This window comes from Ammospiza nelsoni, chromosome 2, assembly GCF_027579445.1.
Source record: "Ammospiza nelsoni isolate bAmmNel1 chromosome 2, bAmmNel1.pri, whole genome shotgun sequence".
NCBI lineage: Eukaryota > Metazoa > Chordata > Aves > Passeriformes > Passerellidae > Ammospiza > Ammospiza nelsoni.
Genome location: NC_080634.1, coordinates 110,999,963 through 111,027,411, shown reverse-complemented (window position 1 = coordinate 111,027,411; position 27,449 = coordinate 110,999,963). Strand labels below are relative to the sequence as shown.

The 27,449-nt window shown below is 41.8% G+C and overlaps 1 protein-coding gene across 1 annotated transcript in view; it reads right to left on the bottom strand.

Moving 5' to 3' along the window:
• Positions 1–26,351, bottom strand: part of PRRG1 (proline rich and Gla domain 1) — a 31,763-nt gene extending 5,412 nt beyond the window's left edge. The window contains exons 1-5 of the mRNA XM_059493976.1: positions 26,346–26,351; positions 25,669–25,769; positions 25,394–25,585; positions 9,248–9,297; positions 4,928–5,088 (exon numbers count right to left, since the gene is read on the bottom strand). Of these exons, the coding sequence (XP_059349959.1) occupies positions 4,928–5,088; positions 9,248–9,297; positions 25,394–25,585; positions 25,669–25,769; positions 26,346–26,351 (510 nt within the window). The remainder of the gene's footprint in view (positions 1–4,927; positions 5,089–9,247; positions 9,298–25,393; positions 25,586–25,668; positions 25,770–26,345) is intronic.
• Between the last annotated feature and the right edge of the window lie 1,098 nt (positions 26,352–27,449).

Below are 27,449 nucleotides of genomic sequence, written 5' to 3'. Positions count from 1 at the left end.
AAGCAAGACAGACTGGAAAGATGGACTCTAAATTCTTCTCTACAAGGACCCTCCTTGACATTTGTTCCACAGTGTACCCCAAACCAACAGTTCTGAGTTTAGAAAAATGTATTTTGGGGGGAACTAACACTGAAAAATGCCATCAGCTGCACAACTGAAAGCTTTTGGGATCTCAGCATGGTAAAACCTGGCAGAACCAAACACCTCACCCTCTCTCCACCAGACCACCAGGCAATTAAGAATACCTATTACTTTTGCATCTGGTGAGAATACAGATAACTAGATTACTTAGTGTAATAAAGTAATAAAATAAAATATATTGTTAACTAAAAAAAACCCAGAAAATTATTAATTAGGATTATGAAATCCTGCTGTATGTACTGGGACCAAACTTCCCACATCACTGTTCTGTGGCCTCAATGGCAGCAAAGAAATAAAATTGTAAAATGTTTGTTTTTAAGACCAAAGATTTACTGGAAGTCATTACATATACAGTGCAAGGATATGTCATTTTAAAGACTCTTTGGAGGAGAAAGGTAATTTTGATGAAAAAGAAGAAATTACATGTCTCCCCTAACAATCTATTATGTGTTGCAGACTGCAGAGGAAATGCACCTTTTCCACTAGAAGGGTACTAAATAGTGACTGGAGTGGCTGGTCTTGGAATATTGTTTCCACATTACTTCTAGGTCAGATCTATCTGCTGTAGAAAATGTCTTTGTATCTTCAGAAAGCTGAAGCAGCATCTCTCCTTGGCACTGCTACTCAGCAAAGCAGCAGAAAATCTGTTCTGTCCCCCCAGAGTGGCAGGCACTTAGAGCAGAACAGGGTGTGATGCTTTGGGGATGTTTGACTTGGTGATGTGACCAGACAAAAGCATACAGAGCTAAAAGGGTGTAAACTGCCTTAAGGATTAAAGTAGCTTAATGTCCTTTTTCATTTACATCCAGGGCAAAGAAAAGACAGTTGAGACACTCCCCACTCCCTGGTCAGAAATTACTTTAGGTCTAACACTGATACATAGACAGAGGAATACAGTTCTGCACACAGGTGAAAAACACCAAAAAAAGAAACACTCGAGTCATTAAAAAATAAATTTAAATGTTCTTCATGGGAAAAGAAAACAACAACAACAACAACCAAACAAACAAAAAAAACCCCCAAAAACCAAACAAAAAAACCCCCTCAAAACAACCAAAAAACTCCACAAAACCCCACAAGGAATAACCTTGTTAGCATACTAGATCCTGGGTTCCCAGCTTGCATTTTTGCCAGTCAGCTCTCCAAGAGAAGCACAAAGACTTTCAGCCCCAGACTGCCACAACTGACAGAACTGCAGGAAATGCATCCCTCAGGTCTGAGCTGCACAGGTGCCAAGCTCTCCCTCTGCTCTGCCACCCACAGCTACACTGCAGAGTGAAGGGGTGGTGCAGGAGGAGGACAAGACTTCTGGTCACAGTCAAATCCTGCCTAACAAAGCCACAGACAACCTCAACAGTGTGAGGGTTTGTACAAACTGCTGTCTGTAAAAGAACTACTGCTTCAAAAAGACCAAGAGGGGAAGACTCAAAATTTACAAAGTATCTGTAAAATTCATACAGAAAGTTAAAGAGTAATTTATAAGCTGGAAAACTCCCAGCACAAACGTCCCTCCCACAACTGTGGGTCTCTTTAACTAACAACAGAAAGGACTTTCTGCTTGACAAAATTACTAACTTGTGATTAATGAAAAGGGCACTTCAGTAATCATTTATCCCTGAGTGCTGTACAACTGGGAATGCCAGGTGTAAAAGCCTTATAAGGCTGAAAAACTTAAGCAGGCCACAGAATCAGATAACTGCAATGGAAAATACTTGGAAAACATCTAACATATATTCCTGCCAAGAACTATTTTTCTGAATGTACCTTAGTGCTTTGGCAAATCCAGTTTGAAATAATGAAAAGGAATTCTCAAAGGCATCCCAAAGGCAGTAACAGCAAATTTTTCCAGAATTCTGTTTCCCTTTCATTTGTAATACTTCCAAGAACAGAGTCAGTATCAGCTGGATCTGAATGCTGAATCAAATTAGGGATCCACAAGGAAGTCAAGACTCACTCTCTTGAGAATTTCAGGAGAGGCCTTTACTGCAGCTGGCAGCATCGTCATCCTCAAATGATTCTTTGTCAACTGCCTGACTTGTTTTTAAGGTGGACTGATGACAAGTTAGAAGACTGCTTGGTATTCCCCAGGCAGAAGGAGAGAGCAGAGCAGGGAGGGGAAGTGAGGGCACCTGCCACACTCTTCCCTTCTGGTCTGCCCCCACTTCCAAGTAGCAGGAAAAGATTCACATCTTCTCACATGAGAGTTTATCCAGCATCCATAATTACACACAGAGCAACACTGAAAGTCTTACCTGATCATTTAATTTTAGGTCTGGTGTTGACAAGTTTTAAGCTGCTTACTAAGATTTTTAGCAGTAGTTGGTTTGTTTTGCTTGAATAAAGCAACAAAGAGAACTTGGCAATTTTCTGCAATATTTAAAATTCACTGGAAATTTGCAACAGGAACGAAAATCTGTGACTTCCAGCTTTTAAAATCTTCATGCAGTTTATTTTTTATAAATGAGTTAATGGAAATTAAATTAATACCGGTGCTACAATCCCACTCAGCTACGTAGCACAGTAACCTCTGAATAAATTTTTTAGCCTCCCAACAACCTCTGACACCTGACCAGTGACCACATGCAGCACTGCCTGCAGGCTACAAGCACCACAATAAACAGCTTTACAAGGTCACACCTAGGGCTCACCTTATCTGTTAACTTCTGACAGTAATCATTAGAGACTGCTGAAAGAGTTCAAACACAGGCAGGCTGCTGTGCTGCTGCTGGGAGATACTCTCCCACATTTCACATATTTGTACCTTAAGAACTTCCATTAGGCAAAGTTGATTCCTTTTAATTAATGGTTCCAGACCGATTTAACTTCCCTTCATTTACATCACTGTTCTCTGAACCTGTACAAGCTTTTAGGATCTGAGACATCCTGTGGCAAGGCAGTCCACAGCTCCATTAGCCGTGCTGAGGAGAGACTTCTATTTGCTTTGAACCTTCCCAGTTTCCTTTGAGGCCCTCTCAGCTCTGCTGTCAGAAGGATGGCAAGTGACTGACCTCAGCTCAGCCTTCATCTCACAGACATCATCACATATCCCCTGATTCAATTATTTTATCATCTATTGTTGTTATACAAGTCTTTCCATATCTTTGATCAATTGTCACCTTCTCTGGTCCTTCCTCAGGTACTAATTTACTTTTAAAGAGATAGGGAGATAAGAGTCGTACACACTCAAGATGTGGGTAAGCTCTTTATTTTGATCCCTGTTCCTTTATTTCAGATTCTTAGAACTTGGGGTTCTTTGTTTTGGCTTTGTTTAACTGCTCAGCATTAAATTGAAGTCTTCATAGATTGAAATCCAGATCTCGTTCCTGAATTCTGTTCAGAGCCAATCATGTATTATAATGAATGTCCCCAATTCCTCCACATGCATTACATTTGTCAACAAATAATTTCATATTCTATTTTACCCACGAAGTCCTGCAAATTCTTCACTGTTGGCTCTAGCCCAACATAATAGTTTTCTCTTTATAACTAACTTAAAATAGTAATTTGGAATCTGTCAAAATCCTGTCTTGAAAATACTGAATGGCATGTATGCACACTTGACATACACAATGCTAATTAAAAACTCATGCACCAAAAATAACTTGAGGGAACTGCTTGATATTCTTTTAATATTACAAATCTGCATGTTGCAGAGCTGCCCACAAGACTGCAGAAAAACAAAGAAGCAAGGGGACAAGATTAAAAAGAAAAGAGATTAGACAAAAAGTTATCATGAGATAAATAAGCTACAGCCCCCATTTGAATTCCAGTCTATCTATACTATGAAAGCTTTGATCCTGTGCTTCTCTGCATACACTAGATCATGTTCCCAGTGCACTGCATCCATTCCCTTCCCCTGGGACACAGATGTTAAGCATTACTAAGTGGCTGTGTGGATGGATAGTGCTGGGGGACAAATAAATAAATAAAGCCCAGTGAGGCTGGTCAGGCACCACTGCACATTAGCAGAGCCTGACCCATTAGCAACTCCCCACAGCAGAACAGAGCAGCCAGGGAAAAAGGATACACTAGTGGAAATGGATAAAAGGTTAGGATCTTATTGAAAGCTCCTTCAACACTTGTGGCAGAAAATAAATGCAATTATTCCTATTTAACTACTTCCCAAATACCTCTGCAAGGGAAATGCTAATTACCATAGCAAAAAATGTTCCTAAATGGAAGAAAGAAGCTGAGAGACATGTTTAGGTTATGTTTTCTCTAGTGACTAAACAAAAAGCAGCAGTGATATTGTGTTAGAATTTTATACAAGTTGTCTCACTGTACACATTATTTTTAATTACACAATGAGCTATCATTGGGAATAGTCATGCCAAGTCAGGTTTGGGAGGTAAAAACACATGTGTGCAGGCACTTGAGAGCTTCAGAAAGAAGCAGCTTTGAAGGGAAACCACATGTCCTACAACTTAATTTTAATAAATCAGAAAATTCTCATGCCAGCCTTACCCATTTCCCCAGCTATGTGTGAGATACACACCAACACCAACAAAAAATGCCAAAAACTTAACATGTCCAGTATGCCTTAACAGACTGTTACTTTTTGATGTAGAGCTCAGCCACTGAAGAGTGGAATGTGTCACCTGTGTAAATTTCAGAAGAAATCTGCAAGGTTCCCTGTGCCACTCTGGCCCCTAAATCACTGCCCTTGCCAGTACAATTTCCCTGTGCAAAAACCAAATCTAATGCAATGCTGGGAAACACAAGCACTCAGCACATCCAGAAGTTTAGTGTAAATACACCCCACCCTTACATAGACAGCAAAACATACCGTTTTTTCCTCATTTTCAAATGCTTCTCTTGCTTCTTCATAGCTGCAGATTTCTTCTCTGCATTCATGTTCTATGTCACCTTGCTTTATTTCTTCCAGAAACGTGTTGGCTCTTGGGTATCTTTTCAACACAGAGTTGGCTTTGTCCTCTGTTAAGAACACTGAATAAGAAGAGGAGAGTCAACAAAGGTCACTTCTAAAATAGACACCCAAAACCTCACACTAGAATTGCTCCAAGAAAATACAACTTTGAAAAGTTTTTTCAAAGCCTTCCCCTTTATCTGATATGATAAAAGGCCTTTCCTAGTTTTGCTCACTGTGGTAAGTAGTTGGGCCTGCAATTTCAGTAGTCATTTCAAAATGTCATAAATGCACAGACCTCAATTCAGCATCACAGTCATGGGTGGTGAAACAAGACTGAAGCTGGTGCCCAAGGAGAGTCCTTGGAAGACACAGACACATGCTCAGCTCAGACTGACACTGAACAAACAAATCCTGCTTGTCAACATCCCAAATGATGTTTGCTGCTGCCTGGGGGCATCACAGCCAGAATGCTCTGAAGGTTTTGATATAAATATTTATGACTATTACTCAGAGTCACAAACACCAGACAGCTGCATTTATCAATGTTTAAGTCTCTAAGTTTTCTTAAGCAACTTTGAAGCAGACTTGCTCCCTTCACTCCAGAACTCTCAACCAGTAAATGGGAGCTCTTCTGAGGGTGTGAGGGGAAGTAGCCTCTATTTTTCTGAATCATATAGAAAACCTCACCTTATTTAATGAATCAACCAAAACAACCCTAAAAGGCAACCCATGTTCTGACACAGGTATTCTTTATTTGCTTCCCTTAGTCTGCTGTCCAAGGAGGAAAGCTGGAAGCAATCTCTTTTCTTCTGATGTTCCTTTCCATCAAACTCTGACCAAGGATTTTTACATATGCAGTAACTGGGAACACTTTGGAATCCATCAGCCTGAATTCCCCAGGAGGTACATCTGCAGTGCATGATGCAGGAATTCTCCAGGTATTCCAGGTCAGGTCAGGAATATCAGGTCAGTGCTACACTGTTCTTGGGCTCTGAGTGCCAGCAAGAGGGGATAATGATTCAATGCACTGCCACACTAATGCATTTGTAGCACTTTCTTGGCTACACAAGCATTTGTGCATTGCTTCATTTGCAGTTAGTCTGAAGGGTCTTTTTTCCCTTAATCATCTGATTTTTAATGTTATAAAGGGTGGGCAGCAAGGAAACTGTGTTTTTGCTTTAGAAACAAGTGGTGGTATTTGCCAGCACAGATTAGCATAATTAGGCATAACTAATCTCAACTTGTTTAATGTCTGTGGTATAGTACTGTAATGGATCTCCATGGCCAGGCTGCAGGGGTGGCTCCTGTGAGAAGCTGCCAGAGAATTACCCTGTGCCAGGGGAGAAGGAAGGGGAGGAGGAGCTCCAGGTGCCAGAGCTGAGATTCCCCTGGAGCCCAAGGTGCAGCCCATGGTGGAGGGGGTGACAGAGCAGCTCCGGGGGCACCTGGCAACCAGCCAGGGTCAGTCAGTCACAATGTGGTTACAAATAATGAGACAGTGATCTTCCTTTTGCAAAGGATTATATGAAGATGTGAAGATTGAATTCCAAAACAGCACTGATCCTATGCTTGCAGCTGAACACATTACATACATGCATGCATCACACAAATTGCCCTGCTCATGAGGATGCCAGGGCTTCAGTGCATCCAGCCCTGCAACTGCACCTACTGCAAATTTGGTTTTTCTCAGCACCACAGGTGAGCACATGGACATCTATTGTGCAATTCAGTGACTAAGTAACATAGAAACCAATATTCAGAAAGCTCTTCAAAAAGGAAAGAGTAAGAGATGGCTTTTTCCCACTTTCCACACAATTCCCCTCACTTCCCTCTAGGCCTGAATAATTTGGTTTCTCTCAGCCTCATGCCTCAGTGATCACCTCAAGGTGATGAGCTGAACAATTCATCCATGTGAGGAATGCACACAGCCATGCCTGGGGATGGACTGCAAGTGCTTCTCCTGCTTCCCCCAACTCCCTGTGGGCACTCCTGAAGGGAACAAGTGTCAGGCCAGATTCTCCTAAGAGTGTCCATTTGTAGAGGCACTGAAGAGTAGATAATGCACTATAAATTAAGTTTCCCTTCCTCCAGCAGATAAAATGTAGGGAATTTAATTTCATGGCTGGAACCCATCCCCAAAAAGAGCAATGAGAGAAGTGATGACAGTTTTGTATCGGATGCAGAAGGAAAAGAAACACAGGAGAATGCAGGTAGCTGAAAATACCCTGATTTACAGATTCTGGCTCTCACAAATGAGATACAAATAATTGTTTCTGCATGCACTTTACAATTTCCAAAGAGAATAAAGGTTTAAAATCTGGTATATTAAGAAATATTGCATTTGATATATATTGATATGAGTTTTTAGGTAATACTGAAGTTTTCCAATGGGAAATCATCATACATTTCTGAAATGCATTGATGAAGAACAGCAAAATATTAATTCAGTTCAAGAATGAACAATGTTTGACTATCTAAACCTTTAAAGTTTTTATTTAACAACTCATACTCAGAAGGTCTGTCTTCTCTCTCGATACAGTACACAAAATGTACATACTACAGAGACAAAAAAAGCCTGCTGATGAAAATAAACTGCATCCCATCTTAATAATGAATGTATCTGAAAAATAAAAATCTCCGGCTAGTCTAGACCTGGAATGCCTTTTGACCCTGCAAGGGTGGAAATAAAAATGAAGTAAATTAACTTGTTTGTTTGGATGTGAAAATTTTAATGCTTTGCATAATCCTAGTGACTTCAAATCCTGTTGAGAAGTCAATACAAATGTATCAAGGAAATAAAAACCTGCAATTGAAATACAGGGATTTAATGAGAATCAGGCACTGCCTGATGAACCTTATAAAAAAAGATAATGGAACTGTATGCAGAACCCATTCTGACTTCTTAGTATTCCAGGACCACAACCATGTAGGTACTCAGCTACAGTAGCATAGGAGTGTGCAAAAAGCCCACTTGGGCTGGGTGCCCACCTAGCTAAGCCACAGCGTGGCTGAATTCACTGCAGCTGTTACTGTGGAGCTCAACACAATCAGGGAAGAGTTGCATGTGTAAGAATAAAGAAATGAAGCAAGATAAGTCACTTTTTCACTTTGTTAGGGAGATTAACTAGCAAAACAAAAAGATAAAAAAGAAGTCAAAATCATTATTTTGGCATTATATATATAAAAGACACAAATCATCCAAAGTCTCTTCTACTTCCCCAATTTTTGTAGGATATAGATGACATTATACAACTACCAAATTTAATGCATTTGAATACATAATTTCTTCAGACATGCTTGTGCTCTGTATGTAACTGCAATAAGTGGCTTTTACCAAGTTTTTATGTATCAGAAAGCTTCCAGAGACTTAGTTTCACCTATTATTATTGAAGAGAACAATACAGTCAGATCAATTTATTACACCCCCTCTGGAAAGGCTGCCTGCTATCCTGGTAGTGAATGGATACTCTACCAAGGTGAAATTCAGTCAGAACTGGAGCCAGGCACAGACACAAGAGGATAAATATTTTGCAGCCTGCCAGCTGAAGCTGCCACAGGGAAAGGAAAAAAGCTTTAGGTCTGTAGTGACAGAGGGAACAGGGAGCAGCAAAGTGGGAAAAGCATTCTGAGACACTGAAGTGCTGCTGAGGCAAGGCCCAGAGCAGCCTGGACACCAAAACCAGCTCCACTGAGACCAGGATTGAGCTTCCTCTTTTGACTCCTTACCCATTAAGCAGATTAAAATCACCACTAAACAGTAAAAACAAACGTTTTAGTTCTGAATTTGAAGCTGCTGCTGCTATTAAATCTTTCTGTAGATCACCCTAACAAATCCATTTGGTTTGAATTTGTGCTTTTACTTACAAAGTTTAAAAAGTGACTCCTGCTCTGAGAATCAGGAGTTACAGAGACAAGCTTAAAACCAGTTAAAACTAAAGTACTCCAGGCTGGAAATTCAGCTCTGTGGTCTTCATTCTGCAACCAGCTTTCAAAGGGCAACAATAAGGCTGTGATGATTCTTATGGTCTGCAAATAATTTCTCTGTCAGAACAGTTGCATGACTCCAGCTCAGTGTGGGCAAAGTTCTGCATCATCTGTAACATCAAAGCCAGTTCAATGCCAGAGGGCATCTTTTGTGCAAAGAGACTGGGATTATGAAGACAGTGTTGGGGTGTGTTACTGTCTACTTAACAGGAAATAATGGAGAATGTACACTCATCAGTAGGTTAAACTTACCACTATCCATGGTGATTGCTGTCAAGGCCGGGAACTTGCAAATATCAAGTCTGCAAACAAAAGAGCAAATATCCTGATGAGTTTGCAAATTACAATCAACTTGGACAAGTTTCTCTTGATTCCCAAATACTGGTATGAATACATCAGAATTCAAAACTCCATGATGAAAATGAACTCCTCTTTTGAGTTGTACCAGTACTGCAGGCAGGCTGGTTCCAGTAGTACAGGAATACTATATCCAAGGAAAAGATAACCTGTGAAATGGGGAATGCTTTAACAGTTTTCAAGGCTTTTCAAATTCAGAATATCAAAAATGTTAATATGAAATAGGAGGGTGTGTATAATTTCAAACAAAATGCAACCTGTTTTGCCTAACTGAACTTTAAAGGCATTACATTCTCCAGTGTAATTTCTTATGCCTTAACTAAGACTTAAATTCACTCTGCAGAGATCATCAAGTCAACTCATTATCTTTAGTCTATAGATCAGATTTTGGAAATCAGAGTGAACATATGGAAATTCATTCAGAGTCAGGAACTGATTAAAACAGGATGCCTGCCTGAAGTTCAAGGGCAGAACAAGACTGTGATTTGGCAGAGGAATTGCACCACATGAGAGGATCCCAACCTGCCCTACAAGAACCTACATGTACTTTGTAACTTGGAAAGAGAACAGACAGGAGATGCTCTCAGTTGAGAAAGTGCCTGAAGCTCACTGCACCCAGCAGGCAGAGAGCCAATAAGAACTGCATCTGGAGGAAGCAAGAGCTGTGCAGCTCCTTGGAGTCTCTTTTGGCATGGGAAAAGTCAGGCAAATAAAAGCTTTCAGCAAAGTAAGAGAAAGGTGCAACTGCCTAACCAAGTTAGTAGAACACCACGAGGTTAAAGGTCTTTTTATTCCTAAGTTACCTACTCCTAAGGGTTAGCACCAGCCTTCAGAGGCCAGGTTACACATCAACACATCACAGCACCCAAATGTCCTCACTTTCCATAATCCCAAAGCCTCATAAGCAAACCTTTCTGTAAAAAAGGTTGGCCATGGCTGTTGTAATAAACAAAGAGGGAAAATTGATGTTCCCAGCCTGGCCTGCCCAACACTGCAACTCCTCCTGCAAGAGCAGACTGCAGTACTTGCATGCTGAGGTCAGTGGTGCTCCATGAAGACATCCCAGCCTGCTAACAAACTGCAGGAGTGGCACTACATGATAACAGATGAAGGAGCAAACTGATTTTAAAGGAAGTTCATCAAACCTCTGTAAAGGGAAATAAATGTGAATAAAGAGCACTCTGAATAAGAATAAGGCACTCTGAAATACGAATTAAGGCACTCTGAAATCTCACCACCATAGTGTATAGCTTGTTGTTACTAAATATTGTAGGTTGACAGAAGCACAGGGCTTAATTTTTTTTTCAGAATGTATATAAAATCTCTTTTAATACCCAGAATTTTTCTCAGCATTCTACTCTATACCAACACAAATGACCTTTGCTTTTTGCTTCTTGAATAAAAATAAAATTAGTGTCATTTAATGATTAGTCACATAGTCACAACCCAAATATCTGTGATGAAGAAACTGCTAAACTTATTAAAACAAACAGGTCATGAAAGATTTGGCTAGTGGTCTAACTATTTTCCTCACCCCTTACGTTATTATTTTCTTTTGCCGTTTATTACCCAACAGTTTCAGTCAGCTGGTTTAGCATCAGCCCCTCAGATAAACACACATCAACAGAAGAGGCAGAAACCAGGAGTTCTCCCTTGCTCTGTCAAGTAGCAGCAATGCAAGGAATTAAACATACATTTCCTCTGCTTCCCCTCCTAAATGGGGTCATTTCTTTGCAATAAATTTCAGTTACTCTTTAATGTTTCACCCTTTTAACAAAACTTGAGCGTGGATTTCTACAACATTTAAAATAAAATAAAAAAACCAAGACAGAACACAAGCATCCACACCCAGGAGTCCCAACCCCTCTGATGGCTCTGCCTGCTTGGAACTGTGTTGGGAAAAAGGGGACTTGGTGCCTCCCCCCTGCTATGGGATGTTTTCCACCAGGAGCAGTGCAAGTCACTGCCTCTGCCTTGGCACTTGGTACTTGGCATGTCGTGTTCTCTGGGAATGAGCACCAGAACACTGACTCACAGGTTGGGGAAATGGGAGAACACAGGGAGAAGAAAAAGGAAAACAGAGGAGGTAGAATATATTTTAATTTCTTCAGTGAAAATTTTATTAGGGGCTAGTGACAAAATAAAGAGTTGCTGAAGTGATTGCTGAACACAAATTATGTTTCACTTTACCTCCTTCATTACAGAAGGAAACAGTATGCCCTCCTCCAGGAAATATCAAATACAGCTTTTCAGTCAGTGGCTGTAGTGTAGAAACTTCCCTTCATCGATCCACATGAGATTTTTACAGCAGTTGCAAACATTCAGAGCTCTCTGGCATTAATTCTGCCCATTCTCCAACAAATGTTTTCCCTCTCCTGACTTTCCTCTCAAACTTCTTCATTTCCAAGCTCCCACAAATCACAACTTTACCCTCTATTAACAGTTTCTTCCCCTAAAGGGAAGGAGTTTAATTACACTTTAGTCCTCTACTCTGACACTCTTGGTTCAAACTAACTAAATAGTTCAAAGGTGTCTTGGAAGAGAGGATTGAACAAAGACAAGTACAAACCCTTTTTTACCATCAAAGGCCAGCCAATAAAGCAGAAGAGGGCTGGTCACACCACAGGAGCATCCTGACTTGCTACTGACTCATTTATTCCTCTGTCCAACTCCTTACTAAGCTTCCTGCTTTTAAGTCTTCACAAACCTTACTGAAACACCAAAATTTGTTGTTTCATGAATCCCTCTTGTATAAGGTTATATCTCACCTTAGATGTGTGACAACACAGTGCACAGCTGTACAGCCCTACACCCATGCTGAGTGTCCAATTCTGAGTTAATGGCAGCTGATCCAACCACACATGACCTTTCCTGCCTGCCTGCTTGTAGAATGCTTAAAAAACAAAACCAAAAACAATGCAGCACACACTTCTAGTAGGAATTGTAATGACTCAGTGGGAAACACTGAATTCTAGAGCCTGTGAGAGAGCCCAGGAGACACAGCAGCACCACCCCTGCTATTTACCAGCAGTGCCCTGCTCACTACCAAAACACTGCAGCCTCTCACCAAGGAGAAACATCCTGCATGAAAGGAATTAGTACTGAAATAACAAACCAAGCTATACATTTATAACCTAAATACTCTTTTTCTCAATTCTGCAAGTACCCAAATCTTGCATACACTATTTATAAGCATAAAGCATAGAATACTTGTATACATAATTCCAAAGGCGGTAATCATATTCTAGCAGTGACAATCTCTCAAACTGGGAAGGTAACTAATTTCAGCATTAAAAGCTGCTGTGTTAAGACAGTGATTCTGCAGGATTTTGTTGCATTTATTAGGATAACCATCTTTGGCTGGCAGGCACACACCTCTCCTGAGTACATTTCCTGACTCCAAGCTTAATGGCAACTTGTGTGCAGCACGTACCATGAAAGGGCAGGGGATGAGGCTGAGGGCACACAAACTGCTGCACTGTTCTCCCTCACTGTCATGTGCTCCCAGGACACAGAACATCCAGAACAAAGCCAGTCCTTAAGGGAAGGGAGGAGGAGGAGAAGGGAAAGTAAGGTAATGTAAAGCAGTTGCAGTATTTTCTCTCATCTAGTTTCTCTCCTGCTGTGTTAAAAAGGACGGAAAATACAGCAAGGCCCCCTGCTCCTCTCCCAGCTGGGGGGGATGTGCACCACAGCATCCAGGTAGGGAAGGGGAAGGGGCTTTTTTTCCATTCTGCAACAGAACTCTGGCAAGTGGCACAGCTGTTAACTTTAGTTTTATAATCTGTACAATTCATGAAGCCCAAGAGCTACATACATTCCTAAAGTTATCAATATTTAGGTTCTTCTGGTGCTTTTTATGAAAGCAGGTCGATTCCAGGGACACTGTTAACTAAAAGATCAGTAGACATTCAGTCTAAAATTAAACACTCCTGTTCTACTCCTCAGTCCCAAACTAGCTGCAATGCAACACCTGGAACACCCTGGGGGAGGTCTGTTTAGAAGAAATATTAAAACATTATCAATTTGACTTCCTGTGTAGCTATTTAATTATCTAACAGCCATTTGTACAAAATGTATCATGTGCCTACCTAAAAATCCCACTGGCACCACGTCCTTTCCATGCTTGGAAAGAGTACAATTTCATTTACAGTTATCTTCTTCCAAAGAGCTTTCGCCCCAGGAAAAGCATACCAAAGAATTTACACAGATTCAAATGCTGGAAAAATAGATTGATTTTTCTCTGAACAGGAATTCCATAGGATATGGGAGAAGCCTTATTTATTAAGTTCAGTTTGCTTGCAAAAGCAAGATTTTCCAGGGAATTCAGTGGGAATGGAGAGGGAGGAAACACTTTGGAAACTACTCTGTCAGGTGAGGACGCAAAAGATTTATCCTACCTCAGACTCCATGGGACAAGAGTAAAACAGATCTAAAAAACCTTCTGCTTTGTATATGCAATTTGATCACAGCATTACAAAACACCATCATTAATTTAAGCACCCAAAACCACAGAGCAGATCACCAAGAGGAACCTGTACTTAGCAGACTGCCACTGCACCTAAACCCAGTGAAACATCATTACTCACAGAAGGAGCATGCACAGGCCACAACAGCACCCTGAGAGCAGGGAGAAGGAACTTCCTCAGGACTGCAGAGACGGAGGCTGAGCCTCTGCCTCATCTTCATCACCCCTTCTTCACTCAGTGCTTTTTGTTCTGTTAAGCTGTGGCAATACTCTGGCTGGTTATTTTCTGCATAGTTCCAGGAGTTCAAAGGGGGAATTGCTATAAGCTAAGCTATCTCTTCCTTCCCTTCTCTTTAAAAACCAAACAAGAACATTGTCCTGATACATCTTGGCGAGCAGGATATTTGGCAGGAGAAGTAACAAAACTCTTTGCAGAATTTTGGTGGATTGCATTGTTTTAAAACTCCTGGGGACCATGTGGGGCAGTTCCTGGGAGGCATAACTGAGCCCTTACATAACCATCTGTGTGGAAACCAGAATTCCACCATCCTCAAGAGACCATGCCTTTCCCAGCAGCCTGTAGAGTAGAATTTCAGACACCTCACTCTTCTGTAAGCCACTGTCAGAAGACATTGCTTTAGGCTATACAATCTCCTATGCCTTGGGAATTCAAATTTAGAGCATTTAACTTGATAATCCATTGAAATGCTGATATAACAACAACCAATTCCTCTCCTTTTTCAAGTGAGAATGATGAACAATTAAGCAAAGCTTCCACAGTAGGTTGTGTTTTTCTCCTGATTTTGTTTGGACACAAAACTGATGCTGTGCCACTTATCTATTCCACATTCTGTTCCTCTGCCAGTACCTTTTAACTAAATCTGACACTGAGATTTCTTCCTGCTCCCACACATCCTCCATGAAAATCAATGACCAAGAAGAACAGAGAAAACCCATTAATGCTCTCAGTGAAGTGAAGATGGGTTTCCCAATGGCAGCAGTTCCCTCAGCAGTCACGGTGCCTTTGGCAGCTGGAAACCATGATCTGTTTTGCCAGCAGGAAGCAAACACCGTGTCCAGCACCAGGCACAGCCCCACAGCCCTTTGCAGGGGGACAACTCAAGCAGGTTAAAGAGATGAGAACAAGGAAAGAGCCCTGCCAGCACATGTGAGATGTCAGAACACTGTGATTTGGGAAAGCAGCTGGATAACAGGGATAAGCACCTAAGGGAATGGAGGGGAAGTCAGATTAATAGTGGGAAAGGTGAAAAGGTAACAGACAGGAACACAGCTTGACTCTGGATCTAGTGCTCCCTGCCCTAATTAGTGTTTGGGTGCCAGCTGACAAATCTAACTTGTCAACCACTTGGGTATCATCTATTCTAACTCAGGCCTGAATAGCTGGACTCTTTATCTGAAGCAATTTCAGTGGCCATGAATAATAACCTCTAAGTGCATAATAATTGTCTCTATGCTGACTACACTCCCATTAGCCAGGAATGCAGGAGAGCACCTGAGGAGCTGAACAGCTGCTGCTGAGAACCCAACACTTACATAAATCAACAATTCTACTCTGGGGTAGCTCTAATTTGCCTTCATGAGCTGAGCAGTGTCTGGCAGTGGGACTGCAGCTCTTGGAGTTTATCTTCTGGTTTGCCTTCACTCAAAAATATCTCAGTCTGAAATCTTCCTGCAGTGCAAACCAAATCACAGCAAGTAGTGACAATTGGAAGAATCCTAATTTGAGCCAAAGTGCTACTGCAGATACACCCAAGGTGCACTGTGTGACCACACTCACAGCAGTAAGTAGTGGAGGAGGGAACCTCTATAAAAATGATTTCTCATTTTTATAATAAAAAGAGGCAAAGAGGCAAAGGTTGCTATGTGGTGATAGTGAATGTTTGCGAAAAACTTTCTGTGAGGCTAGAAAATTACTCTGATAAATAAGTTGACAAAAACAAAGGTAATGTGAGGCTCTCTGTCAAAATAAAAAAATGAAGCAACAAAACACCTCAAAAATAAAAAAAATCTCACACAGTCAAAGAGATTTCTGAAGCAGTGTGTGGGCCTGTCTTTTGTCTTCACAAGTTATGTTCTTGAAGCAGAAACTATATCCTGCTAATACACAGCACACCACAGGGCCCAGTCTAAGGCTAAACACCTGAAACACTGGAGTAGTTTCTCAGAAGAAAGAGACAGAGAGAGAGAGCTAATGCAGGAACTGTGACACAACCTAGCCAGCCCCCACCTCCCCAAACAAAAAAAGCACATTTTTCCCACACCCCTCTAAAGAGTGGAAACTCACAATTACAGATTACAAAATTAACAGTTTGTGATCACCATTACTGATACTTTCAAAATCTTCCTCTCCAAAATGTTACCAGCTGCTAAAATAATAAAGTAACACACAAAGTCAATACATAGTAAGCCAGACAAAGTACATGATCCCTTTGATACACATTTACAGGTGGCTGAAGTGTTACATAATGCATTGATAAAATCCCTTGTTGTACTAGTAAAGTGACAGCTACTTATTGAATATCTATCATGTATTTTTTAAAATTTATAGCAAGATAAAATAATCAATGGACCTGCTAGCACTTTTTGAGGAAAAAAAACCCCACATTAAATGTATCAGGATACTGCAGAATGTTTTAACTCACAGCCTCCCTAAATTAGGAGCTTTGAAAGTGCACTTATCTTATTTTCCTCCCTATTCCGTCCCTATTTTCATACAAATGAAACATTTGCATCTGTTCTCTAGATTACAAACAAGCCAGCTTTGATTTTGTAGTTCAGACCATCTCATGATGTTTTACAGACAACAAACTGAGGACTAGTCAGCAGCTCCCAACTTCAGCTGAAAACTGCATTGTATATGAATGAAAAATTACACGTTGCTGTTTATTTGGAAAGAAGGAAAATATCCTTTGTGTTTAAATCATCACTATAACAAACCTCTCAGTTCAGAGAAGGCAGACCTTCAGCTGATCTAACTGTAACACATTGCAGCCAACCATTGCTTTCCACATTGTGAGAAACTGGAGGGCACCCACTGACCTCAGCTGACACAAATGTAAATCAGCCAAAGCACCTGAAATTTCACAGAGTGTATAATTCATGGCACTTGCTGCCATAGGATGCTGCTCAGGACAAAAGTAGAAATAGATTAAAACATAAAATGAAATCAATAAATGAGGGTGAGATTTGGGGATTACTATAACACACCTCTCCAGATGTAGCTTGTATTGGTAACTGCCTTGGCTGTGAAAGGAGAGGAGCCCAGTATGAAATGGTAACTCCACCCAGTTCCTCTCCAAAGTGGTTTAAAACTGGATTAGGACCAGAGGAGTAAATATCAGCACATAACACCATGACACAACCAGAAACTGAGTTGATAGAAGGCATGTGGTGTCTTTAGAGGTCCTACTCACTACCTACAATCTCTCTTTTTCATTGCCTCTGGCCTCTCAAATGAGCACATCAAAGCATTCAGAATAAGTAGAAAGTGGAGTACAACAGTGCTTTCTGCCTTTTAAAAGCATATGTGGGTTAGGTAGGGAAGGGAAAAAAAGTAAAGAGTGCTACCTTTATTTTAGATTATACCTCTCTAGAGGTGTGAGAGAAGGGCCAAGGAACAGTCTGGGCACAGTCCATTGACAAAAATGTCATTTCATTACAGGTACAGGGTCATCTGCTCAGAGAGGTCACAAGATCAAAGCTAACAATGCACCACTTATCCTGCTCTGAAACTCTTGCAGACACTTTCTTCCCCAACACAGCTTATAAAGCAAGACCATGACCCAAGTGTCACCAACGATACCTTCTCAGATTTTCCAATAACACAAACTGGCTGTACAAGATTCAGCCTCCAACTCTACTAATCTGTATCCAATATTCAAGTCTGTTCTTTCCACAGAAAAAGAGATACCTGATAATTCCATACACTTGAACTCACTGAAGTTTTTCTTGGAATTATTACAATATTGTGAAAGGCAAGCAGCAACAGCTACTTTTAAAAATCAGACTACCCCTAAACTACCAGTATTTTTCAAGTAGCTATTAAGAAACCCCAGAAAGATTCTAGATCTCAGAATGTGCATTTTTGCAGTAAAAAGGAACCTGGGTAATTTCACATTGGCATCTTTATTTTGTGTGCAAAACAGCAAACATAAGATGAAGTTTATTTTGCTGTTTCTGTGATGAGGCAATATTCTGCCCATACAGAAACTGCATTTAGCCCTTGTTTGGTAGGCCAATGTCTAATACTCCATTTAATTTAGAAAAATTAACCCCGAGCCAATAAAAAGTAATTCCTTTGTGAGGAGCTAAACTAAGCAATGTGAAATGTGCAAACAAAGCCTTCTCTTCCCGGCATTTACACACCGTCAGCATGCTTTAATATAAATTTCCACCCTGCCTGGCCTCCCCTGAAGCAATGCATATATGACACTTCAGAGCATGTTTTAATGGGATTTTCCAGTCAACCAAAAATCAAATTGCAGAGAAGTTATGAAAGAGTCATAAACACATATTTCATCTTATTGAATTATATGGTAACTAGGCAAAAGATAATGAGGCACAACTCCTTTAGAGATTTTATTAAGTTTTCTGTCACACTGGGGAATTGCATAAAGAGAACATACAGAAAGTTGTACACCACCAGAATCCACAGTGCAGCTGCAGTAAAACAGAAGAGTAAAGAGCCCTACAAACCAGGGAAAAAAAGGTAGATTTTATATACTAAATACTCTTACTTCCTTCTCTCAACACCCACATCCATTATTTCTCACATCACTTTTCCTGAATTTCCAAACACATGAAGATGCACACGTTATTTTACTGCATTGCACTTAATTTTTTTTTTTTTTTTGAGTAGAATTTGAACAAACCTGCCCACAAAGCTCATTTACACATTTTGACTTCAGCCTTGAAGAGGAGTGAAGGAATTTCTCCTCCTTTCGTGCCACTGCCACTCACCCTTCAGTGGGGATCAGCCCCTGATGTGGCTGATGCAGCTCTGTCCCTCTCCCACTGACCTCCCTCTCTTCTCTGCTGCTCTGCTCCCCAGGACAGCCACAGAAAGGAAATGTGAACTTTCCAGATGTATCTGCCACCAAAGCCAACCTCTCATGGAGATAGCTTTGCATCCCTTGTGACCTCTGGTCCAGCAATTTTACTCATGGTCCCTTCCAATCCACTACTACAGAGCAGTAGAAAACTTTAATTCATGGCAGTTTCCCTAGAAGAAGCACTCTGATCTAGAGCATGGAGGCATTCTGAACATCATAACTGGAGAAAACACTGGAAGGTGAACTAACAACTAACTAAAACTACTAACATCTCATTCAAACTCATTTATGAGGAAATAAGGATCACAGTGAAGCTCTAAGTCACAGCTGATCAATAAATCCATACCTACCAATATCAGGTCATACTTATAAACAATTTTTTTGCGCTTTCCAGCACTGTAAAAAACTGTAGAGCAGCTCCCAAAACTCAAACAATAATTCTACTGTTGCTCTTCTACTCCTTATGAAGAGAGCCAGTACAACACCCACTCTGCCTGAGTAGGAAGCACAAAAGTGCATGTAACAAAAGCAACTCAGAGGATGCTCATACTGAAGTTCCTAAAACTCACCAAATTGATGTGTCAAATTTGTGTGTGCAATTGACAGTGCTTGAAGATGTAATTTATCTTAGTTGTGTCAAAAGCATTCACAGAACAAAATATAATTAGCTCTTGAAAGCTTCATTCATAACTGACAGATCATCTAGGATCTAACATGTCTGACATTTTGTTCTTGGAATATTTGAAAGGGTCTTCCCCTATTCCCCCACAAACCTGAACACCTACTCCAGGACACAGAAAATGTGGAGTATTCTGATGCAAAAATACAGCACTGATATTTTTCAGGTCTGGTAACTCATTCCCATGTGTAATACACTGCAGAAGTCACTGGAGGGATCCCAGATGTGCTGTCCATCAGCAGGTGCATCTCCACCCTGTGTGTTCCTGGTGCAGATTGCTTCACCCACACAAACAGCTTCACAGAACCACAGAGCAGCTCAGGACTGTGAAAACATTGTCTGGTGCAACCTTGTGTGTGGAAGGCAGCCCTGATGAGGTTATCTAGCACACAACTGCAACCCAAAACCAGCCCTCTAGTTACAGGGATCCCCCCATGTTCTTGGGGAGATAAAAAATTTATAGTGCGATCAATCAAAAATTTACAGTGAGATCAATCATCAATCATAAAATTTTCTTACATGGAGATGAAAACTTTGATGAAATCTTTTGCCAAGAGTTCCTAACAAATGGCCACAGTGAAAGTGCTTTGATGCTTTTCCATTTTTGAGAACTGCAGCTCTGATGAGATTGTAGTTGGGCACTTTACAGTTCACCCTAAGTGGCCTTTCTATAAAAGATGAGTTTGTTCACCTTTTCACCTTCTCTCTTGTTTTAAAATAAAACAGATCATGTCCCTGCTGCAGCTGAGTGCAGAACACCAGGGGAGCAGTGAAAATGCAAAACCCAGCAAGGATGGAGTGGAAAAGGAAGAACTCCTGCTCTCAGGCACAGGGAGAAGCTTAGCTAAGCTGCTTACACAGCCACACAGTCAATAGGCCGTGCCTTCATTTCACTGCTGCCCACAGCTCTGACAACCAACAGCAGCAAACAGCAAACACAACTGAGTCCATTCCACTCCTGATACTCACAAGTGCTCAGCAGTATTGAAATAAAATATCACAGACTGTGCTCGTTTCAGCTGCCACAGGAGAAATCTATAGGAAAACCAGCAGGAGATTTAACTAATGCTGACCCTGAAACCTCATTTAACCCTTCCCCATAGCCATGAGAATGGAGACTAGGGACAGAAAGACAAACAGAAAGTTGTTTCTCTTCCCAGGTTTATTTAGTAAATCATAAGAGTTACAGCCTGCAAATAAAAGCTGAGGAATACACACAAGGTCAGTAAACAACTCACTGATAAACCGGAGAAACAGGCAGGTGCACAAGTTCACAGGTCTGTTGAAGCCACTATTTATGAGTGTTCCTGCTAGGATTCCATACAGAGTCACACCTTCTGAGCCTTTTATCAATGCCAAGTAGGAAACATTTACAAATGCAGCTGATTATAAATTTTACAGTTTAGACAGTTATGTTAAATGGTTAATTTAATGATTGGGGTTTTAATGAAGAATTGCTGTAAAGTGAATCTTGAAACTGGTCCATCCATTGTTATACTACAGGAAAACAAAGAGCTCAGCAAAACAGGAATATCCAGAATTACCACAATTCTTGGTGTAAACAAATAAAAAAATCTCACCCACTCTGAAGTTCTGGCTAATACAGATTTTCTGCAGTTTCAGGTGACAAAATGAAAACTTCATGGGGAATAAGTTTTATCTATGACAAATTACTCCCATCCTACACTTAACATGGTGCCTCTGGATTTTAGCATCATTTAGTTTGACCACTCTTGGAGTAATTGTGCTGGTACAGACTGACCACCAAGATGAAAAACTGGAAGTATGTTGAGTGTGTGATCTTCAAGTATGAGATGCTTTCAAAAGTAATTTCAGAAGCAACATGAGAAGGCTGATTCAAATACTTTAAATGAAATACTCCACTGAGCAGGTAAGAAATGTGAAAAATGCAAGGGATCTCAAAGATCTTTCAAGATGCAACTGCAGGATAGTCTGTCTCTCCCTCATGCAGATATCTGTAGCAGAAAGCTGCATTTCTGGTTTGAAAATGGGCAACACTTCTTGTGCTACTACAGTGTGCATGTCTCACACACAATACTCCTCTGGATGCTAACTCCCGTACAGTGGGCTGTGCAAATGTATTTCTTGTCTGATTTTATAAATTTAGTTCTGAACAGATGCCTAACTTTTATTCAAAGTTGAAGTGTTCATAGTGATTATGTATTAGTAAAAATAAGCAACAGTCTGAAATAGGCACAAAAGAGCTCTCAACAGATGTGTTTTCTTAGCAAGCCAAAATCCATGGTGTGATTTTAGGTGGTTAGCATGGAATTTATTTTTCTAACTGTCAAGGCTTTATTTTTGAAATGTAGCTATTCTAATAATAGCATTCAGCAACCTTGATTAAAACACTGATTACTTGATAATCAGCACCATCAAAAATGCCAGCAAGAAAAGAATGGGTTAAGTGTATTTCACACAAATGTGTATCAAATTTTACTTAACAAGAATCAGTAAGACAAGCAAAGGTAAACAAGGAAAGGTCTGGGTATGGCCAGATTAGATTTTAAAAGGTCAAACAGTTACCAACATCTGACCTCAGCTGGCAGGAGAACAGAGCAGACATGAGGTCACTGAGGCCCCTCCTCTGCCAGCTCTGTAGGGTTCTCCATGCACACTGCAAGTGCTTTTGTTTTAGTGTGGAAGAGGAGAGGAAGCAATGGTGGGGGCAAGAAAGGAGATTGTCTTTGGGGGCTGAAGCAAAACAACCATTAAAGAAACATCAGCCAGAGCAGACAGCATCCTGGAAACACAGCTGATGGAAGTCATGAAACAGAGAGATGAAATTGAGCAATAAAATTCAGGATTGAGCTGACAAACTGAAACCAAAAGCTCTTAGCAGGATGGTGCAAAAAATCAGAACTCTTGCTACAGGAATCTGGTGTAATTTGTTGAGTAAAGGGGAAGAAATGACACACATAAGATTTACTGGAATAATGGAACAGGGAAGCAGAGGGGCAAAATGGGTTTGTTTTTCCTCAGTACTCATACATTGCTACCAACCACAGCTCCTGTTCCCTTCCTGTCCAGCTGTTTCTGTGAGCCAGGTAAGAGCCAAGAACAAGTCAGAGAAGTCTTTGTTTTCAGCCTGATTGGTTCTGTGATCTGCCTCACCAAAAGAGTATGGAATTTCACTATCACAAGTGAGGGAGGTCACAGAGGCAGGTAGAACAAAATGCTGGACAAGAGGATCACAGGAAGAGTGAGCTGTTTAAAATGACAGAGCAAACAAAAATGGTTCCCACTGCTGTAGTCTAAAATTAGCACAGTCCTGAAGTATCTTTTATCCTGCTTTTGCCACAGAATTTATTCATGACTCTAGATAAATAACCTAAAAATGCTGTTCCAATGTGAACACCAACTACAAACATTTTATTTTAGGGATGCATCTCCCAAAATCTGACTGCTTGATTTGCAAAAGCAGAATAGGTTTAGAACAGACATTCCATTTATTTTCCATTTATTTGCACCTTAACATAAATGAGGACAACAGAATTCAATACCCTGAAAAAATCACATCTGACCTGGACCAGATTTGGTCTCCACAGTTTTATCTTTCACTCTTCATGTGGAATGGGAGGATGATTTCCTTGTTTTAGGAGAGTTTTCTCAATTAAGGGGCGACTTGAGTACTGAGTTCTAAGGTGATAAGCACAACAGAAAACACAAGGAAATTTGTAATTCCATGGTCAAAGCAGAATTGGATGCAGATTTGAGTCACATCAAGAAAATGTCTTGATATCACACAACCAAAGTAAGGAGGATGAGACCAAAATACTTCCTGAGTACAACAGGATTTTCTTATGCAAGAAACAATATGTTATTACTTAATAGAAAACTGTAGCTTGTTCTAGATGTATGAAGAGATTGAATTAAAGCTAACTTCAAACTTCAGTTCTCCATTTGTGTTTCTGGAAATGACACTATGAGTACAGTTCTCTGTGTGCAACTATCCACTTCTCTCAGAAGAAAACTGATCATCAAGTTATAATCTCAACACCTGCACGTGTTACAACCAGATGTAATGCTTTGCTCTTTGCAGTACATTAGTAGGATACGAATTTCTGGATGAACTTGTGTGAGAAAAGGATAATCCAGGTTTCACCCAGGGATTTTCCAATATTTGCTAGTTCCAATAGTACAGAGTTACTCAGGATGCCAGGTTCCAGCCTAATCTGTTCCAGAAAATGAGGTTTTCTAGTCTAAAAGAGGTTACAGTGAGATGGCCGAAAATGAACAGATAAGTAAAAATCTCACTCCTGTTTCCATGCAATACTCTTACACACAAGTTTCCTGTCCCCTCTTCTCTGGATTCTAATCTCACTGCCCTGGTTCACAAGAACCACTCTTGCAATCTCAGTCACCTTTGCTAGGTAAGTCTCCTCACCCTGCTCATCACCTCCTGCACTTGTAAACCTCCCCCACACTGCTTTATCAATGGCACTCCCTCTGTTCAACACAAGGGCCAGAATGTTCAACCTCCCAGTTGCACAACCCCTTGGCACAGGTGTGCGTGTCTGTGTGCACAATACACACGTGTACACTGAAAAACAGAGCTTCTACACGCATGCCTGATCATTTATGTACAACTAAAAAAACTCTTTTCCTCCCAACCACATTTCCTTGAGGCAGTAGAAGCATCCCTATGGCAGTGCAGGGAAACAGCCATGATTACTAACTAGGTTAATCAGAAAAAGTGTTTAAAAGGTCAGTTTGAACCTGGTGCTAATGCTCCGTGCCACTCCCCGTCCCTGCTGTATCAACAATGGTGCCAGCACGGGGACAAGATGGTAAAGGAGGTGGGAATGAGCACATAAAGTACAACTATGGGTTTTTTCAGTCACAGTCAACAGTAACAATAAATTGAAGGTCTTGATTTTAATCTAGAACAGCAACATCTGCATAACTGTCCCTCCTCCCTTCACAAACTTTTCTATGAGAACTTGAAATTCTTTCAAGTGTTTTCCTGTGCTTCTTCCTTTTACTCACTGGCTCCATTCCTCTGTGTTTTGTTCCCAATCACCGCCTGCTCTCTCACGCCTCAACCAAGGCAACACTGAATCCCAGCTCCAACCGTGGCAGCCCCGAGGCTGCCCCTGCCCCTCCTGTTTCCTGTGGATGAATTGTTCCCTCGCCAGCACCAGGCCTAGGAAAAGTCCCCCAGAGGCGGAGGGTCGGGCTCATTCCCGCACACACCTTCCCAGCCCAGCAGCCACAGCCCGAGCCCGGCCACCGCAGCTCCCGCACTGCCGGGGCCTCTGGGTGACCCTGTGGAAAAAGTTCTGCCAGGAATACGAGAGCCTCGGGTGGCTGCGGCTGTGCTCCGCGGGTTTGTGCTGGGGGACGGTGTTTTTTAAAACTTCGGAGAAAAACGCATCAGCTGCCTATTCTGGAGAGAGTCGCTAAGCTCTTCCAAAAGAGAAATCCGGCAGGATTCTTCCTTTGTTCAATGCACTCCACGCGTTTTCTCCCCCGGCTTAACTAGAAATGGCACAAACCCTTGGAAAGGGCTTTACCGGGAGGCTGCCAGCTGCCGGAGGGGCGGAGGGCAGCGGGGCGCGTTCCCCCCTCGCCCCCCTCAGGGGTCCCCGTGCGGGACCCCCGCCCCGGGCGCTCCCTGGGGGCACCGCTCCCGCCGTCCCCGCACCGGGCAGCCCCTTCCCGCCGGCAGCCCCCGCCCGCCCGCACCCCGCGCTGCCCGCATCCTCCGCCTCAGCCCGCTCCTCTCCCTCCCTGCCCGCACTCTCACCGCCCCAGCCCGCACTTCGCCCCCATTCACCGTCCCTGCCCGCACTCACCACCGCCGCCGCCCGGGTGCGGAGCAGGGCCGGCGCTGCCGCCCCGCGCTGCCCCAACGCCCGCTGCGCGCTCGGCGGAGCAGGCGGCGCCTCCGCGCATGCGCCCGGCAGCCCGAGGGCGGCTGTGAGGCGGGGAGAGACCGAGGGCGACCCGGCGCGCCCGCTCGTGCCCCGCTGCTCGTTCTCCCGGTGTCCCTGTTCGGAGCTGGCCCGGGATCATGGGCCCCGCAGGATGACCATCGGTCCCCTCCCCGTGGCAGGGTGATTCTTTCAGCCACCCCTCGACCGAGAGCTCCACGCGGCAGCAGCCCTGGGCACAGCACGCCCCGGTGATCAGGACCGCGGGCGCGGCCGCCGTGGCCTCACCGAGTCTCACCGCCTTTGTGTTTCCAGTGTTAAAGTTTGGTGTATTCCGGAATTACAGAAACAATTGGGTCGGAAAAGAGGTCAGAGATCATCGAGTCCAAGCTGTGACTGAACACGACCGTGTCAACCAGAGAGTGGCCATGTCCAGTCTTTAACACCTCCAGGGACGGTGACTTCACCACCTCCCGGGGCAGTTCCAATATTTAATTACCATTTCTGTGAAGAAATTCCTCACAGTATCCAACCTGTAGAGATAGACACAGTGTTTTCATTTAGGGAAGACACAGACAGACACACACACATGGCATACTGGTGATTGTGGTCTTTGACGGAGAGCTAAAAATGGTGCCACAAGTAATGATTTTCCCCTTCCGTGCCCCCAAGGGTGGCTGATGGAGCTGTGGGGTTCACTGCCCAGAGTTCTGAGCCTTTGAGTGCTCTCAGACCTCATCCTCCGGAAGATGCATTTTAGGAACCCCAAAAAGTAATGTTCCACATTAAAAAGTAAAGGCTGGTTAGCTTTCTGCACTGTCCAGAATTAATCTGAACCCAGAGAGTTTGATAGTTTAATTTTATTTGTGGCTGGTACCTTCATTTTCGCCTCTATGACTTTTAATGGATGTGTATGGAAAAAAGATGAAGGTCCTCAGAAAATTCACAGCAAATTAATAATCCCTACCTGACTTCAAAGGTCCTGTTGTCAGTGGTGCCGTGGCCTGATTATAAATGACTTAGGAACAATCTGCAAAAAATAACAGCTTGGCTTGCCAGAAGAGAGATTGAGGTCTAAATGGTGTGGAGTGTAAAATATCATTTATTCCATAAAAATGGAATTGAAGTTCCCTATAAATATGCAGTGGTTTTTTTTTTTTTTTTTTTTTTTTTTTTTTTTTTTAAGTTTACATTGCTGCTGTCTTCAGGTTCAATGAATATAAAGAATATGAATATGAATTTTCATGGCTCAAATTTTTGGTGGATTTCTATGCTGTATACCAGATCTTTTACGCTTTATTTTATATTAAGAGACAACTGACAATGAGCAGAAAACAAATGAGGCAGCACTACAGTCACAGAGAAGATGAGGGAATGGAAAGATGACACACAGTTTGCAATAGTTCAAGCCATGTCTCAGCTTCTTTAATGAATCTTGATGTACAATAAAAGTTAATGCTTCCAAATATGTCAGCTGAGAACTGACTCTGAGACCATCAGGTTTTAAACAAAAGAAATTACATTAATGTGTCTGACAGTCCTTTGACAGAATTATCTACAAACTTCTATGCCTTGAATCAAAGGGAGACAAAATACTTCTGCTCTTTGAAAGTTTGTTGAGGCCCTGACAACAAATGGTCATGGAGAGAGGCACAGACCATCAGAGGCTGAGTTTCCAAGAGAATTGAATTTACATCTGCTTTTCTTTGGAAGGCAGGGAGTTTTCTTGTAATAATTTATGAATACTTGCTACAAGTTGTTTGCATTTGCAGTATTCAACCATATCTGTTTAACTTAAGAGCAGGTGGTTGGGAAATAACCAGGAAAAGCAGTAGATGAAAAATTTCTTTATAAGGGTCAGGAGACAATATTTAACTTAATAATTATGCAGCACTTTCTTCCTGGATTCCAGGTGCATTGCACAGTTTGTTTGTGAAGGCTTAGGGCCAAAAGTTCCAAAGGGCAATGAAAATGTTAGAAA